This window comes from Homalodisca vitripennis, chromosome 2 (genome assembly GCF_021130785.1).
Source record: "Homalodisca vitripennis isolate AUS2020 chromosome 2, UT_GWSS_2.1, whole genome shotgun sequence".
Lineage (NCBI taxonomy): Eukaryota > Metazoa > Arthropoda > Insecta > Hemiptera > Cicadellidae > Homalodisca > Homalodisca vitripennis.
Window position 1 is genome coordinate 70223163 of NC_060208.1, and position 17503 is coordinate 70240665.

A 17503-nucleotide genomic window follows, 5' to 3' on the forward strand; every position below is an offset into this window, starting at 1 on the left:
TACTGCAGGTTTGAATTCAATATTCTTCCAGAGAAATTATATTCATTTTAAAAGTATTCGAATTCATTTTGATGTATTCGAATATGTGAATACTCTGGCTGTATTCGAATACTATTCGATTCTCCCATCACTAGTTGGGATTAGCGAAATCTGAAAAGGGATCAGATCAAAGGTTGAGAGTGTAGGATATCTCAGGGCTACCTTTTTCGGATATTTGTGGAACAATTTTTGTAAGTACAAGCTTGCAATCATTATTCATGGACAATAATAGCGTTTTAAAATAATATATTATTATAAATTATATATATGTATATAAATTAATATATATATATATATATATAAATTATATATGTAATAATACAAATTATTATATGGGAGTGGCAGTGCTAAATTTCACAGTGGTAAGACGCCGCTTTTGTGATTCATCATGTGTAACATCATATTGATTTCTTTACAGTTTTACTTTATGACATACTGTATGGTTTATTTGGACTTATCCTTAGTAGAACAAAACATGTAGCCTACTCAATACTAACAAACATATCAAAATCGGCTCTGTGAAAAATTAAAAACGTTTTTACCACAAATTGTTTAGGCTGTTTACTGAAGTTGCCTAAAATAGATAACTAGTGAACATTAAAATGTAAGAGATTGCACCCACTTCCAACCTTCCCAAATTGCTCATGCTCTTTTTTTATTCAATTTTCAGTTTTTATGTGGTGGGGAAAGTTAAACAAAACTGTTGCCTCTATTACACTGTCTTTCAATATTACTATTCTAATATAAGTACTTAAAATTCTCACAAAGAAAAATATGGAGTATGATCTATATTGTGTTCAGAATTGATGACTTTTTTGTGTGCAAAAGGTTTTTTAGTGAGCAATATTAATACATTCAGTTTAAGGTACTAAATTATTACTTCAGTAAACATATTATGTATATATGTATTTATCTGTTTTATTTACAAGACAAGTTATAAATTTTAACAAGAAATTTATCTGTCTAAACATAAAACCTAGTTTTAGATACACGGTTAATAATGTACCAGTGAACAAATTATAATCTGAGCTAACAGAAAAAGTGTGGTATTAATTTACATTAACGTGACCATGGAAAGGTATGTTCATTTTTTTTTCCTGAAAACAATATTGAAGAAAAAATTTGTCGGCAACGAAAATCAAAAGAGCTACGATTTTTTTAAATCCTTTGAAAACTCTTTTGACACTTTCCTATAACTCTGCGTCTGCTCAAACTCGGTATAGCCAGATTTTAAAAACCGATTATCATACCAACAATGAGAATTTATCGTATTTTCATATAAAATAATCGTACCAAACACATTTAATGAAAAAGTATGTTATGTTCGTATAATAAATTATGTTATAATTAACTTTTGGTTTGTTACTTGTATAAATTTGTCAAAAATCTTTCATGGTAGGATAATAACTACCCATCGTGTATCTTATCGGCGCATAAAAATCTATGAAATTATCGTACCTCTGGCAACACTATCCATATTTGAGAGTTTGGTATTACTCCGCGCCTTCTCAAATAAAGAAGGGACGCCATTTTTAACTACTGTTGTTCCTCCACGTCTATTCTTAACCTCCTAGAAGTTTCAGTAGTGGTAATGGCACACATGCTGACTAATTCGTTAATCCTGTCAACGATGCCTGCCCGCTGCGCACTGCTTGCTCTTTTAGAAAAACAATTAACTCGAGCTTGTAAAAGTCGAATCCCAGATCACGTGATGCCCCTGCTCCTTAAGGCAATAATGTCCGAAAGGCATCAATATAATACAATAATATACTTTCCTCCCAGTTCATATGCACCTGTGATAATAATACTTGGCTATAAATGCCCAACCCATGAAAAAAGTTCATTTTCCATGGTCACGCTAATGTAAATAAATACCAGAAGTGTTTCTATACAGGGCGTTTTAAATTTGTTTAATAAATTTTATATGAATTTTCAAAGTTGTAAAGTCTTTTTTGAAATGCCCTGTATTTTAACCCTAGTAGTAGGGTGAATGATTTGTTCTTCAACATCTCTTTCATTGAATACTCTATTCCAATTTTCATGTTGCAGTGTTTTTTGATACTTTTCATACTTAGATTTATCAGGTTTATTTTTTCAGTTTCAGCGTACTTGCTTCTAAGATGCTGCTAAATAAAATGCTAATTTTTTATGTGAAAGTTAAAAAAATGTTGTCTATACATACCTCCCGTGTCAGATCTCAGGTTGATGCTTGTAATAGTTTGTCAACTGTAACTCAATAGAATGTGTAATATGGCAATATAATCTTTGTTATCACTAGTATAATGACATTTAAAAACTTTAAAAAAATTGACTTATTTTTTGTTGATTTATATTCGTGTTGTTCATTAATTATTACGATAGTTACTAACCGATCACTAACACTTTGTGTATGAAAACCCAAATTTACACAACCAAAGTAACAAAATACTGTGCTTTCTTAATAATATTTTAAAAGTTCATATTTTGTATGTCCATAACATGTATGTTCGTAGCCGAGCATTTGCTGCGTCTATCTGCAATGCACGTAGTGGACTTGAATTGCTCATCAACGGTAAAAAAAAACACACAATTATGAATTTCATGTCTTAAAATTGGTAGCCTATAGTTTTATACACAGTAAATTTATATCATCTGTAAAATACATATCAATTTTTATCCTAATTTATATTTTTTGTTAGGAATGACATAGTTTAAAAAAAAAACATTCAAATGTCAAATACTTATTGGTTAGTCTATTAATACAAAATCATGTCCATATTTTCACGTAAAATATACATAATATATATTTAAAAGATTTATATCTTGAAAACCAATATTAGAACGTATATTCTAGGTAAAAGGTGGAGAATGTGTCTTTTAGTTCTTAAGATATAGCTATCTTCCCGAGACTATGTTATTCTCATTAGTACAATATTATTTTCTTGAAATTCTTTTGTGTTATCAGGCAGTCTTAAAAGGTTATATTTTCGCTTATGTTATTGGCGTTCTTGTAGAGCATTAAATAAGATTAATAATAATATATATAAAACAATATATTTCAGGTGGGAGACTTCCGTACCTGAGATTGCCTGGGAGGTACAGAAAATTTCTAGTGGTAACCCCTCTCTTTAGGTCATCCTACATACGCCTATGAACATAATAAATGAACAACAAAATAACCACTACAGTCACATCTGTGCTGGGCAATAACAACAGTGTTGCAAATAAATTCCACTTTATAAACAGTTGATTGCGTCATCCATCCACATGCTACAATAATTGATAAAACAATGTTGCAGACAGAACAGATTCTGACCTTTGGAATGGTGCCCTGATCATGTTGATACAAGTTTTCGTATTATAATTAGTGAAATAGTGGTGCCATGACCAATTGTCGATTGCTAACTACTGCGGGACTGTCACAGACGAATAGTCGTTGATTGCCAATATTAGGGTTAAACAATTGTCTTTAGCTTATGAGTCAATGTACATAGCTTCATCTGCATCCTTTTGAATGTTAAAGTATTGAAGAATTATGGATATTTCCAAAATTCTTAGATTTAACAAAGTGCACTAAGGGAGAGATTGTGCAAAGGCAAATTGCCATGACAGATGCAGAGCTGCGACAAAACATCTACCACTCACAACACTTGTGGTGATAAAAACAAATAGGTTAACACAACTACCTCACATATAGCAGCTGACCAACGAAAACAAAGACGAAACGAAACAATCAGGTGGTTAATTTAGTGCTGCCTAGTTACAAAACTGAATGAGATGTGTTATGTTCTTAGTAAAGAAAACACTAAAGATCAAGCAACGATACCTGTCAGAACTAGAAGGACCCATAGCAAAATTGGCCAAACATAGACTACGTAACCAACATGTGGTTCAGCCTTCAGTCCGGGACTGCTTGGCACGTATAACCAGGGCGGATGTCTTCCCCAATAAATAATTGGAAAACATATCCAAATTATGTATGTATCAACAATAATAAATGTGAAAAATTGTTAAATTAAAGCTTCATAAATTCCCAATAATATGTCTTGTTTGAACCCATTCACTATAGGAAAATATTTCATGTGTATGTCTTGTAACACAGGGTATCTCCTAGGATCCTGGGATCAGTGTTTCAGTTAAAAATTCAATTTATACTCTAATTTTCATCAGTTTTCATGTAATAAACTGTTCTATACACTAATGTACTAACAATTATATTTACGGCTCCTAGGAAAATAATTCTGAGATATAATTAAACAATTTTTTATTTTTACAATTTAGTCTACCATGAAATAACAGTTAGTAAATAAAATTCACAGTATTTATATGGATTTGTCTTATGCTATGTTATGACAAACACCTATATATAAATTCAAGTTAATATAAAAATACATGCAATATAAGACTCTTTCAAAAGCATTGAGTTGTTATGTTAAATATATTTATGTTAAAATACTTTTAAACTATAAATGATAAGATTAAATATTTAAATGTTAAAAAAAAGTTATTTTTATAGTAAAATGTACAATAATACTAAATAAATAAAATAATTACAGTTAACCTACATCAAAAATGTTACTCACATATGGGCTTGTATGTCTCTAATAACATAATATATCTAAGTGTGTACTCTTTTTTGCACTTCACACATACATAAGATGATTTCTTACTCTTGCCACCTGATTTGTTCTTTGTGCGTTCTTACACAAGGCAATTACGTTCTTTTTTATCGATTAAAAAAATGTATGTTGTCTATTCCTATCATCACCTTGTTCCTGTCCGGTGTTGTTAGGCCTGTGTCCTCTTATTTATATCCACTCAGCAACCAGTGTATCCACTAAGGTTGCCTTAAAGTTTATTCTATTCATCTACTCTTTCTAAACATAGTAGTATAAACCAAATTACAATTTAAATACATATATTTTTTCTCTAATTATCCGATAAATTGCATGTTAGGAGCAAAATTGTAAAAGTAAATAGTTACTACTATACAGGCATTAATATAATTTGTCCTGGCATTCACATACTTTTATTTGTGATTGCTGAACAAACGTAAAATCTATTTTTTTAAACAACAGGAATATCTTCATAAAATTGTATAACAAAAATATCTTGACATCAAAAATAATAAAATAAAGGGCTACTTAGGTATCCTTATAAATTAATTGCCAATAAAATATCTTCTTAGAAAACCTGTACCTATTCTTGATTGATTAAATATGTTTTCTCCAGTAATTTATCATTTGAATTTCTTTTTCTTTTTTTTATACTGATTATCAGTTATGGAATTGATCATTTTTGGGAATGAAATTAGGAACAAAAAAACCAACATATAAGTTTTTTAACAATGAAAAATTTATTTACATGTATATATATATATATATATATATATATATATATATATATATACACAAACATGATAGGAACTTGGAAAAGTTCATGAAAGCTGTGTCAAAATATAATCTTACTCTTAACAAACAAAAGAGACACATTTTCTATTCATATACTCATCTCTTGCAAAATTGTATTAGTCATAATTCCATACAACTGTTAGAAGCCCCTGAATGACTTTCTACAAGCATTTATTCATTTCATCAAGCTCTTGGTATATTTTCCTATTATGCACAGTTTATTCCTAAATTTTTAGATAAGGCTCTTTTGCTTAGGCAAAAGTTCTTTCTGTGTAAATCTGCAAGCTCAAACAACATTTTATTGTTTGTAATCAGATATTCATAAATCTGTGTTTTTTTATGAAAAGATAACGAATCTACAGTAACTGATGAAACAGATGCTTCAGATTATAGTATTGGAATCATCCTATCAGCAGATAATACACCAGTTGCTATCTTCTCATGGACACTCAATAAATCAGAAATACTCCATTCGTCTGTTGAAAAAAAATTTGATATCGTAGAAGCTCTAATAAATGAAGGGATCATCTTTTTGGGGGTAGACATTCTTGGATTATAACTGATCAACGTTAGTCTCTTTTATGTTTAACTCTGAACACTGGAAAAAATTAAGGATGAAATAATCACACGTTGGTAACTTTGGAACTGTCTTGTTCTAAATATGAAACAATATGGACCAGGTAATAAAAATAAAGTAGCAGACACTCTAGAATTTACTCTCTTAGGTAGAAATGTATTGGAGTTGAAATTTTGTATGAAGTCCTTTGTCATCCTGGATTTAAAAAATATGTAGAGTATACACTTGATGATTGATCAAAATTCATTTGTTTGGCTAACAGTTACAGCCGAGGATGTTATAAAGGCTGTGTCAAAATTCTCAAATTCAAAAGCTATGGACTATTATTGGTTGTCGAATTTCATTATTAAAAGTACTATTGAATTTATAAGTGAACCCCTAGCAATAATTTTAAATAACTGCATGAATGAGGGATTTTTTCACCTTTACTAAAGGTGTCAAAAGTTACTCCAGTGTTTAAGAAAGGTGACAAAAATTGTGTACATAACTATCGTCCAATCTCAATTGTCCCTATATTTTCTAAAATTTTTGAATCAATTATGTACAACCAGCTGAATGGCTATTTTGAGTTTCATAATTTAATTTCAAATAGTCAATATGGCTTCCGCCAGGGAAGATCTACAACTTCGGCTGTATTAAACATAATTGATCATACCCTAGAGGCTTTTGAAAAAAAGGATTCCTCTTCATTAGTTTTATGTGACCTCAGTAAAGCATTTGACAGTGTCCTTGTTGATGTTCTTCTTGATAAGCTTGCATTTTACGGTGTTGGTGATTGTGCTTTAAGACTTATTAAGTCATATCTTTCCAATAGATTGCAATATGTATGTGTCAGAAATAAATGCTCTAAAATGAAAACCGTGGAAACTGGTGTTCCACAGGGTTCTATTCTTGGGCCTTTTTTCTTTATCGTTTATATTAATGATCTTCCTAAAAACCTCAATACTCATTCAGTGATTTACGCTGATGATACCACCTTACTTTCTAGTCATCATAATTTAGACTGTTTGGCACAAATTACCCAACAATCTGAGAAAAGGGCTTATGAATGGTTTGCAGCAAATAAGCTAGCATGCAATTTGGATAAAACACAGTGTATTACTTTAAGCCTCAAACAGGAAATCAATTTGGTATCGGTCAAGCTCCTAGGAATTAATGTAGACTCAAAATTAAACTGGTTAACTCATATAGATACTGTCTGTAACAAAATCTCTAGAGTAAATTACTTACTTTGGAAACTCAAAAGTTTTGTTAGTCCAGAGTATTTAAGATTGGCATATTTTGGGCTTTTTCAGTCACACATATTGTATGGTCTACTTGTATGGGGTCATTCTTCACATGTCATTGACATTCTTGTGCTACAGAAAAAGGCTGTTCGTAATATTGGAGGAGCCAACCCACTTGAACACTGCAAACCTCTTTTTGTACAATTTCAAATTCCCACAATAGTAAATCTTTATATTTTTCAAGTTTTATTGTATACAAAATCTAATTTGAATCTTTTTCATACAAGACAGGAGATCCATCAATACAACACTAGGGGAAGGAATAAGATTGATATATTGCCTCACAGACTAGCTAAAACTAAAAGCTCGTTTAAATTAAATTTTATAAATTTTTTTAATAAGCTGCCTGATGATGCGAGACTTGTTTCCTTTAAAATATTTAAAAAAAAGTTATATGATTGGCTAGTGAAAAATCCTTTTTACAGCATTGAGGAATTCATGAATTGCCATATTAATGTTAGGTTTTAGTTTATAACTAACTATAATTACTTTTATTTATTGCTACATTACTTAAATTCCATGTGAACTTTTTACAACACTTTTGTGTTAATGTAATTTTTAGCTCTAACAATGTATGTAATTTTAAAATGACTTGTCCTATTTCTGTAAACAGATCAATGGAATAAATGATTCTTATTCTTATTCTTGTAGTAAAATATGTACACTTGGGTACTTTGGGATTATACCGACCACACCAGTATGAAGAACACAAAAATATAAATTTATAGAAACAAACATGATAGAACGAAAAAACAACTCTTTAATTATAAAATTACAAACTTACAAGCATTTCCAGGCATTGTGATCGGTATTGTTGTCGCTGTTATCTTATCTTTCTCGAGAATCCCGATTACGACAGGCCACGTGGCATCACATAATTTGCACGGTACATAATTGCCTTTCCATTACAATTCAATTTATATTTCTGATCAGATCCTCTAGAATTTGATATTTTACTGATAGGTACTATCTCGAGGGATGTTTTTCTTTCGTTGACATCAGCGCGAAGGCATGGTAGTGGCGGAGTGTGATCAAGAATAAAAACAAGTTTTGAGTGTTTTTTCAATAAAGAGTTTAGTTTTAGTTTGATCATGTTTGTTTTTATTGAATTTTTGTGTTTGGAGAAATGTAGAGGTAAAACACGGAAGTACAACAAAGTGACGCACCAGCTGAACGGGCGGCGAGACTCTGCAATCACGTTATCTACTAGACCACTCGACTTTGACCTCTGTCTGAGGATGGGGAGGGGTTTGCGATAAGACAATTCCTGTTTTATATTGACGAAATATTGTTCTACGCTAATCTAGTAATCAGTAGAAGCAAAATGTCAAATAACGATTCATGTCTGGGTGTGGTCGGCATAATCCCAAAGTACCTACACTTGTATTTCCACTTGTCGCATATGTGCCAAAATAAGTCCTGGTTTTCATAAAAATGAAGGTTAAAGCAACACAACCATTTGAAATACAGATTTCAAAGGTCCACTGCCATCATCATCAAAAGCTCTATACTTGCTAATTTCCATTCGCGTATCCTTGTCAGGATAAAACTGCCAGTACAATAATTTCAAAGCTCAAAGGATTATTTTGCATTTTAGTTAAACCAGTGTACATTCATTTTGACAGTCTGTTTTTATGTCACAAGAAATTAGTTCATTCCTATGTGCTTTTAGTATTGCTTCAAGTAGAACAACACCATACAACACAAGAGGTAGGTAATGCTCAGGCAGACAGGTATGTTGGGATTTTGTATAAATGTATTCAACTATTCCTAAAAAGTAAAAATCTTGAACTTAATAAATAAGAAACAATCAAGAGGCTTTAAACTCAAGTAATGGATTGGCAACTTCTTGTCTGATGAACCCTGGACCATTGTTCATGAGCGTTCTTTCACAATTAAAAATGTTATCCTTTTTTAAATGGATATTGAAAATCAACGAATTAACCTTTATTGCACTTAACATAACACCAAAGAGAATAAATTACAACTCAGAATGAATATTGGCATTATTTAAAAGACTGGAAATAAAATAACACTAACAGCTGATCAAACTTACACTATGACAAGCCTTTCAAGTACCTGAATTAAAACATTGACAATTTTGTCATTAGATTATGAAGCTATATTTACAGGTGAAATTGTTAAAATGTGTTGAACATGTTATTGAAGCAGCTGTAATACAGCATGGCCACCCTGTAGCATTTTGAATGCTAACCCTCAACCAATCAGAGAAGCGTCACTTGTCTGTTGAAAAGGAACGCCAAGCAATAGAGAAGAACTTGAATCTTCTACTAAAGAGGTCCCCCTAGACAGCAATAAAGAACTAACACTTGAAATGGGCGTGATTAAAATAGTCTCAAAGAAAAAACAGTTGTACATTGTGGGAGTATACAGAATACCTGCAGGACAATTAGAGGAGGCTCTGAATCTCTTATCGGCAGCTATTGAAGAAACAAAGGCAGAAAATCACTCAATTCTCATAATGGGAGATAAAATGTTGATGGCCTGAAAACAGACAGAAACAGTCAAATGCTGAACAACACCCTAAGCATCCACAACATTTTAAGACTTCCTCTTCCTCCAACTTGAATCTCACCCACATCCTCATTCAGCTATATGAAATTAAACAAACAATAAATCAACCAAAACAAAATATTGCAATTAGAACATTTAATAAAAATTTTGTGGGCTTGACAAAATCTCAGCAAAAATATTCAAACACTGTAGCAAAGCTTTAATCCCACTGATACTCAGGATAACAAATCTATCATTTGCCCAAGGATACTTCCCTTCAGACCTGAAAACAAAGCAAAGTATACCCAAGCTAAAAGATGGAGCCCTCACGGAAGCACGCAACTATAGGCCCATATCACTAATTCTAACATTTTCCAAGGTGATTGAGAAAGTTGTATTGACAAGACTGATGGACTACTGCAAAACCCATAATCTCTTGACAGAAAACCGAAGGGAAGTCAACATCAGCCATTATAAAATTAGCAGAGTTCATAATAAATTCCTTGGAGGAGAAGAATATGGTACTGGGCATTATGTTAGATTTCAGTAAAGCGTTCGACTGCCTGGGGCATGAACTGATCCTTAGTAAACTCGAGCAACTTGGGGTAAGGGAGAAGCAAAAGCATGGTTTAAAAGCTACCTTGAAGGAAAAAGCCAAGTCGTCGAGATTCGACACACACAAAAGGGCATAATAAAAGAAACCAGATCAAAGCCTCTTCTAATAAACAGAGGAGTACATCAGGACTCAGTACTGGGCCAGTCCTGTTCATTCTACTGACGAACAACATGCCAAAATACCTAGGAACACACTGCTTCCCACTGATGTACGCTGACGATACTACACTACTCGTGTCCGAATCTTGCTCCAACAATCTAGCTATCATCTCCTACATAGCCTTGCACACGGTTTACCAGTACTGTCATGAAAACGATCTGGTAGTGAACACTGGTAAAACCAAACAACTGGCTTTTGAAAGAAGAAAAGACGAAGTCCCAGCATTGCCAGATGTAAAACTGGAAAAACACACCAAATTCCTTGGCATGACAATTGACAACAGCTTACAGTGGAATGACCATATTGAATCTCTCTCCAGTAAACTGAACTCTTGCCTGTATGTCTTAAAAAGAATTAAACACATCAGTGATAAAGCCACAACAAAAATTGCCTACCATGCACTGTTCGAATCTTACATGAGATACAGCCTCATAGTTTGGAGAGGTATAATAGCAGGAAACCTCAAATGGATCCTATTGCTTCAGAAAAGAGCTGTCAGGATAATCTCAGATCTTGGTCCCAGGGAAAGCTGCAAAGATTATTTTCGAAGCCAAAAAATCCGAATAGTAATCTGCTTTTACATTAAAGAAGTAATCATGCATGTTGACCAGGAACTTCTGCAACGAGGACAAGATATCCATCACTATAACACCTGTCACACATCAAACTTCCACCTGCCTCTACACCACACCACGCAATTTGAAAAGAAACAGTCTTACATGGTCAGAAAATTATTCAACCTTCTATCAGACGACATGAAGACACTTCAAGGAAAGAAGTTGAAGACATCCCTGATCATATGGCTCATCGACACACCATACTACTCCCTATAAGAGTTCCTGAACTGGAGAAGAGAAGCCAACACAACTTGACTCACTAGACAATTTTTAATAAACTGAAACCTGTATTTTATTGACGCATGTACATTTCTCCATGAAATTGTAAATAAAAACTATTGACTATTGACAATAATGCACTGAAAATATTATTACACCATTTTCAACTTGTTACTACTGATCAAAAGTAATCATCAATGTTTAGCAGTAAATGATCTAGAACAAAAAATAAAATAATGTGTTTGAATTTTTATGTTGTATCTATGGGGTCTACAGACCGGGACAGAATGTGGGTCTACGTCTAGAATGTGTTCAGCCATGAAAGGTTATGAATCAAGATTAAAAGGTCTGATTAAAGGTCTTGTCACCCAGGGGTGTCACAGATGAATCACCAGGTAAAGACAAGGAATGTATCATACTCTGCAGAAAATGTTAGGAAAATTACTGAAGTTTGCTTAGAATGTACTGAATTGTAACAAGATTTTTAAGAAAGGAAGTCAACTTTATAAATCGTTATTTACTCATTTTAGTGAATACTGTTGATTTCCATGTGCCCTCTGATGCTCTAATTACATCTTCAACTCTGCATTAACTAATTGCTAAGTTTAAGTTAATGTTTTCTTTGTTGGGTTTATCTGATTATATTCTGATTGCGGATCATTGTTTGTTTTCCTAGGAGTTAAGAGTGATCTTACAACCGTAGGTTGGTTGCTTCCTGTTGAATGACTCCTTATAATTGCCATGGCAATGGTCAAGCAGAAAATATGTGATGTAAGAAACTGTTGAGCTGCCCCTCAAGTCAAGAGGAATGAACAATCACCAGTGATAAAGAAGTCTTGGATGAGTTGTGCCACATTCAATTAAGATGACTCCTGTGTACTTCCACAAATGAAGAACGCCTCATGAGCGAATATTGAAACATGTGCAAGGCTATGGACACTTTATTCCTTGGATATTAAACCTTGATCCAGTATTCCTTTGAAGAATTATAAGACATTCGAAGTACGACCCTCTTGTTGAATAAGTTATGCTTATAGAGGCCAATCCAGAATAGACCCACATACAGTTTTGTGACTTAAGGGAAAGTACAGTATCTGCAAGACATTATGCTTCCTCAACAAATCCTTTACCCGAATTCTTAAAATGTGAAATAGTTGGCTAAGGATATAAGTGTTCCCAATTATGAATCAGGGAGGCTACTTATTTCACCCAACACCAACTAATCAGACTCCACATGATCTGAAACCATCAGTTCAACGATTTAGATTTACGGGTGTCCATTCTTTGGATTTAAAATCTTCTGCAAATAAAGAGATACAATCTGACATCCCTATAAACCCAAATAATGTTTGATGAAGATCAAGATAAACAAAAGACCTATATAGACCAGAGACTTTTTGAATTACAGTGGGGGATAATGATATAGTTTGTACTTATAAAAGCTTTTTTTGTTTTATTTTACCAGACAACTCAACTGTCAAAAAGTATTGTTAACATTTCTTTTCATTGTTGTTTTCTTGCAGTTTAATTTATGTTGAACAAAGACTTAATAAAAGCTGGTTTTACATTATATAAAATTGACAAGTGGTCTGATTGGGACTCCTCCGTGCATTATGATGGGCAACTGATATAGTGTTGGGACGTAAATATTCAATAACACCTTAACGCAATTTATATCTGCAAAAAATGTTTGACTTCTCATTAATATTTTCTTTATTCTGTTGGTATAAGTTAATGGGATATTTATTTATTGGGAAAGATAGGTAAAGAAATACATATTTCATCAAATCTTAAACCTAAATAAACATATTTGACTGACGTGGTCACAAAACCCATAAATCTCCATCTACTTCATTTTATATTTTAATTTACAGTATGACAATAATATGGAATTCACTAAGTTTGATGGCATATTCTTTATACATTATAGTGTGTTATACAATTTATGACATAGTTGAACAAACACAATAACCAACTATTTATGAAGAGGGTATTCACAAGAAAATGTTCTCTAATAATAAATTTTGTTTCAGTCTACTTGAATATCAAGATGGGCGTTGTAGCATGGGCAGTTGTAGCAGGAGTTGGCACCGTAGTGCTAACTGTGCCAATACTAGCACCGGCAGTGCTACCCGCTCTAGGATTCGGCACTGCGGGTGTAGGAGCAGGCACTGTGGCAGCCAGTGCACAGTCATATGTCGGAAATGTTGCTGCTGGTGCGGTGTTTGCTAAACTTCAAGCATTGGCAATGGCTGCTCCCACTCCGTTAGTATATGAATGATTGAAATCTTTCCATTAGTTACAAGTTTATATAGTATGTAACATATGTATTACAGGTGTATTTCTAAAACTGATAAAGACTGCACCATGAGATTATAGAGAACCTGTGTAGAATGGTAGACATGTAACTTAAATTTAAATAGAAACTCTAGAATGGCTTAGGCCAGTCAAGAAATGTTTGTTATTTATAAAGAAAATACAATAACCAAAACATAAAAATAGAACTAAAAGAATAACTCAATATATACACTTATTGCAGTGCTATATAAACTGTAAAAATATATGTTCCGCATGAATAATACATTATATTACTAAATTAAACCAAACAATCTTAAAAAACATTATATTAATGTGGTAAAGAAGGAGAATTTGAAGAGTTTTTAAAAAGGTATTTATTTTTTCTGGATTAATTTTATGTTATTTCGTAAACAGTTATACAATTTTTGTGTAAGATACAAATGAATTTCTGATACATAGTGAGATTAGGACTTGACACATTTTGTCTTACTTCTCAGACTCATATTATTATTTATTTATTTGTTACATACATTTTTAATAGAATGTTACATATAACACATAATTTTATGTTTATAATACAAAAGTACTTCTAATACGTTTTTATTATTCGTGTTATGGATATAATTTTGCTATTTCTCACTCATATTATAATAAACTTTTAATACTTTATAAATATATAAATCATTCAGTAGTAATATATTAAGCTTTCTAAATATGAGCAAAGTATGGTCTGTTTTTACTATTGTTTTTAATTCGCTAAAATAATTTTCTGTTGTGTTATAATTATTGTTTTCAAAGTAGACGTATAAATCTACTCCACAAACGTAGTGCATGCTTTATTTTAGAATTATTGGAGGCAAAATATAACATTCTTAGTAAATCAGAGGCCTGATTAGATTGAAAATCCTAGTGGTAAAATTCCACTAGGATTTTCTTTACATAATGCACATGAGTCTTTCAGTCTTATGTACAAAAAAACTTAAATATTCAACACTATCCATTATATATATATATATCTGAGCAAAGACAACTGTATAACTCATTTTTAAATTCCAATGTTCGAGCCTATATATCTACTTTCATTCAATTAGAATAAAAAGCCTTCATTAATTTTACCTGAACATGCAAAAATAAACCACGTTATTAAACAAAATTGTGTCTAAAGTAATTTTTAACGCTATCACTAACCAGTTACTCGCACAACAAACTATCTGAGCAGCAGGCAACAGTCATGGAGCACTTGTTAGTTTGAGAAAGTTATAAGGAATCTAGGAGAATTGATCACTATGAAACAAGTTAGTTATTCATTATGGACACAAGTAAAGTTTGGATGAACTTATATTTTTAACATATTTGTCACAAGTATTATATAAATCATAAACATTTATTAATAATATCCTACTAGTAGGACCCTAGCATTTTAAAGTGAAAAATTCAAATTTTAGAACAGATTATCCACAACTTTAAATTAATTATAAACAAAGTTTTTCTTAAACTATGTGTGTGGATTAGGTAGCAAATAATACCTTTATTAATAAATGACATAAAATTCCCTATCAGTAAGACGCTGGCATTTTTGTAGGGGAAAATCAAATGGCCTACCAGTAGGGCAATGATCCTCAAAGGGTTAATTTATTTGCATTAGTATTATTTTTATTCAACTCTTCTTTTTTAAAATGTAGTTAAGTGCATTGTCAACATAATTTATTTCAAGATGTATTGAATAGACTCAAACTAACAAATGTTAATTGTAGTTAAAGCTTAAAAACAGATTTTGTGGTGCACTTTCAAATTATATATTTAAAAAATTATAAATAATGAATCACAAAAAGTACTTGCTCCGCCGGGACTTGGACCCGGCGGTTTATTATTTGGTTATTTAAACGTATATGTGACAGATACGGCAAAAATTTAAAAAAATTCGGCAATTACCATTTATACAAATTTAATTAATTAAAAAATTATAAATTAATTAATTATAAATATATAGGTAATTTGAATTTGAAAAAGACATTTTTTAGAGGTAACCAAAAAAATAAAATAAAAATACTTTTTTGAGGTTTTTTTAATTACTAACTGTAAACCATTACAATATAATATGGCATGCTTCATATCTATATAGATATAAGTAAAATTAACAAATAAGTACACTTAAAAATGTAAAAATTCAATTGCATAATACTTATCATTGTAAACAAAGAATGTAAAAAGTTTGCTAGGTAAAAAGGTTTAAGTGATACACTTAACAGCACCACCACCCAACAAAATTGATAAATCCTCATGATACACAAACTCCTGGCATCAGTAGGTGCCTTAGCTCCCTCTTAAGCTCCAGGTTGTGTTAGAGAGGACTTCTTAGCCCTAATTTCTCCTGGAAAATAAGACTTGTAAAATAGGACGTTGCCCATAACTTTTACTATAAACATGGTAGAGATGTTTTCTTAGTACCATTATATTTATTTTTAATTAATCTTTAAAAGGATATGTCACAAGATAGGGATTGCAATTAGAAAGTTTCAAGTTACCCCCTTCTATTTGTCTTTGAAAAGGAGAGGAGGGGAATATTTACACTCCAAAAATTCTACAAAAGTATTTTAATGTAATTTTAACAAAAGTATGGTGAGGGTTGTACATTGATATTTCAATCCGTTTGGAATATATCCAGTCGCATCAGGACTTAATTACACCCTAAAATGTAAGGGGTTATTTGCACATAACTTTTGCTAGGAATTTCGTAGAGATGTTTTATTCATGTTGTGTTTCTATTGAATAGACCTTTAAAATGACATGTCACAAGATAGAGGATACAGTTTGAAAAGTTAAATGTACCTCCTCTAGTACTCCCCCTTGAAAAGAGGGGGAATTTTTTTATCCTCCGTTTGGAATATATCGAAGCGTACCAGAACTTAATGTACACCTTGTATATATTAGATATAAGGATATAGATTTGTGTGTTGCTAATTATTTTATGTTTTTCTTTTTCAGGTGAAGGAGACTTAAAGAATGATAATTTATCCTGACTAATAAGTTTACTATCTTTACTAAGCCACATTTTTAAGAACTTAGTCAGGGTTTACTTATGAACATTGATTTGGTTTACTGACATCAACATATTTTAACATGTAACCTAAATTGGAATAGACTTTATCATGTTTTAAATAAATGCTTTTGAAATTATACGAATGCTCTATTAATTCATCCTTTCTTTCCAAAGAGTACTATAAATGCTATCCCCATTTCTGAATAAGAATTAATTGCACATCATTCTCTGCAGGTTACAGAATTTTTATAGTAATATTCATTTTTATATTACTATCATCCATTTGGATGACAGTACTATATTGTGAATTTTCTTAAGATTATGCGGTCAATGTCCTGTAACATCAAAGTTTTTCGGTTCACATCACATTTAAACATTGCTTACACAATTAAATTCTGTAATCTATAAATTTTGGGCTCTGTATTTAACGCCATTTTAGTTATCAAATGATAACTGAAACTTGAAATAAACCAGTTGCTTGCCAGTCATGGTTTAAAATTTGTTGATTCAAGATTGCTTTCCAGGCCTTAGTAGGCTCAAATATTTCAAGAATTTAATTGTATGAATAATGTTTCAATGGTGTGAACTGAAAAAATTAATGTTCATTGTGAATGTAAGCCAGTATAACTAATTTTACATTATACCTCAAAGTAATATTGACATAAATATAATTTACTAAAATAAATTTGACTTGCAGCTAAATATATACAACATTTTGGTAAATGTTTTAACTGGTACAGTAACTAAT

General features: G+C 31.7%; 1 protein-coding gene across 1 annotated transcript; it reads left to right on the forward strand.

Moving 5' to 3' along the window:
* Nucleotides 1-76: 76 nt before the first annotated feature.
* Nucleotides 77-16894, forward strand: LOC124354129. Its single transcript, XM_046804363.1, has 3 exons — nt 77-230; nt 13451-13682; nt 16701-16894. Exons 2-3 carry the CDS (start codon nt 13468-13470, stop codon nt 16702-16704), a joined length of 219 nt encoding a protein of 72 aa, XP_046660319.1. The 5' UTR covers nt 77-230; nt 13451-13467; the 3' UTR covers nt 16705-16894.
* The last annotated feature ends 609 nt before the right edge of the window (nt 16895-17503 follow it).

Excerpts from the sequence above, each read along its gene's own strand:
- LOC124354129 (XM_046804363.1), top strand. The coding sequence starts at position 13,468 with ATGGGCGTTGTAGCATGGGCAGTTGTAGCAGGAGTTGGCACCGTAGTG.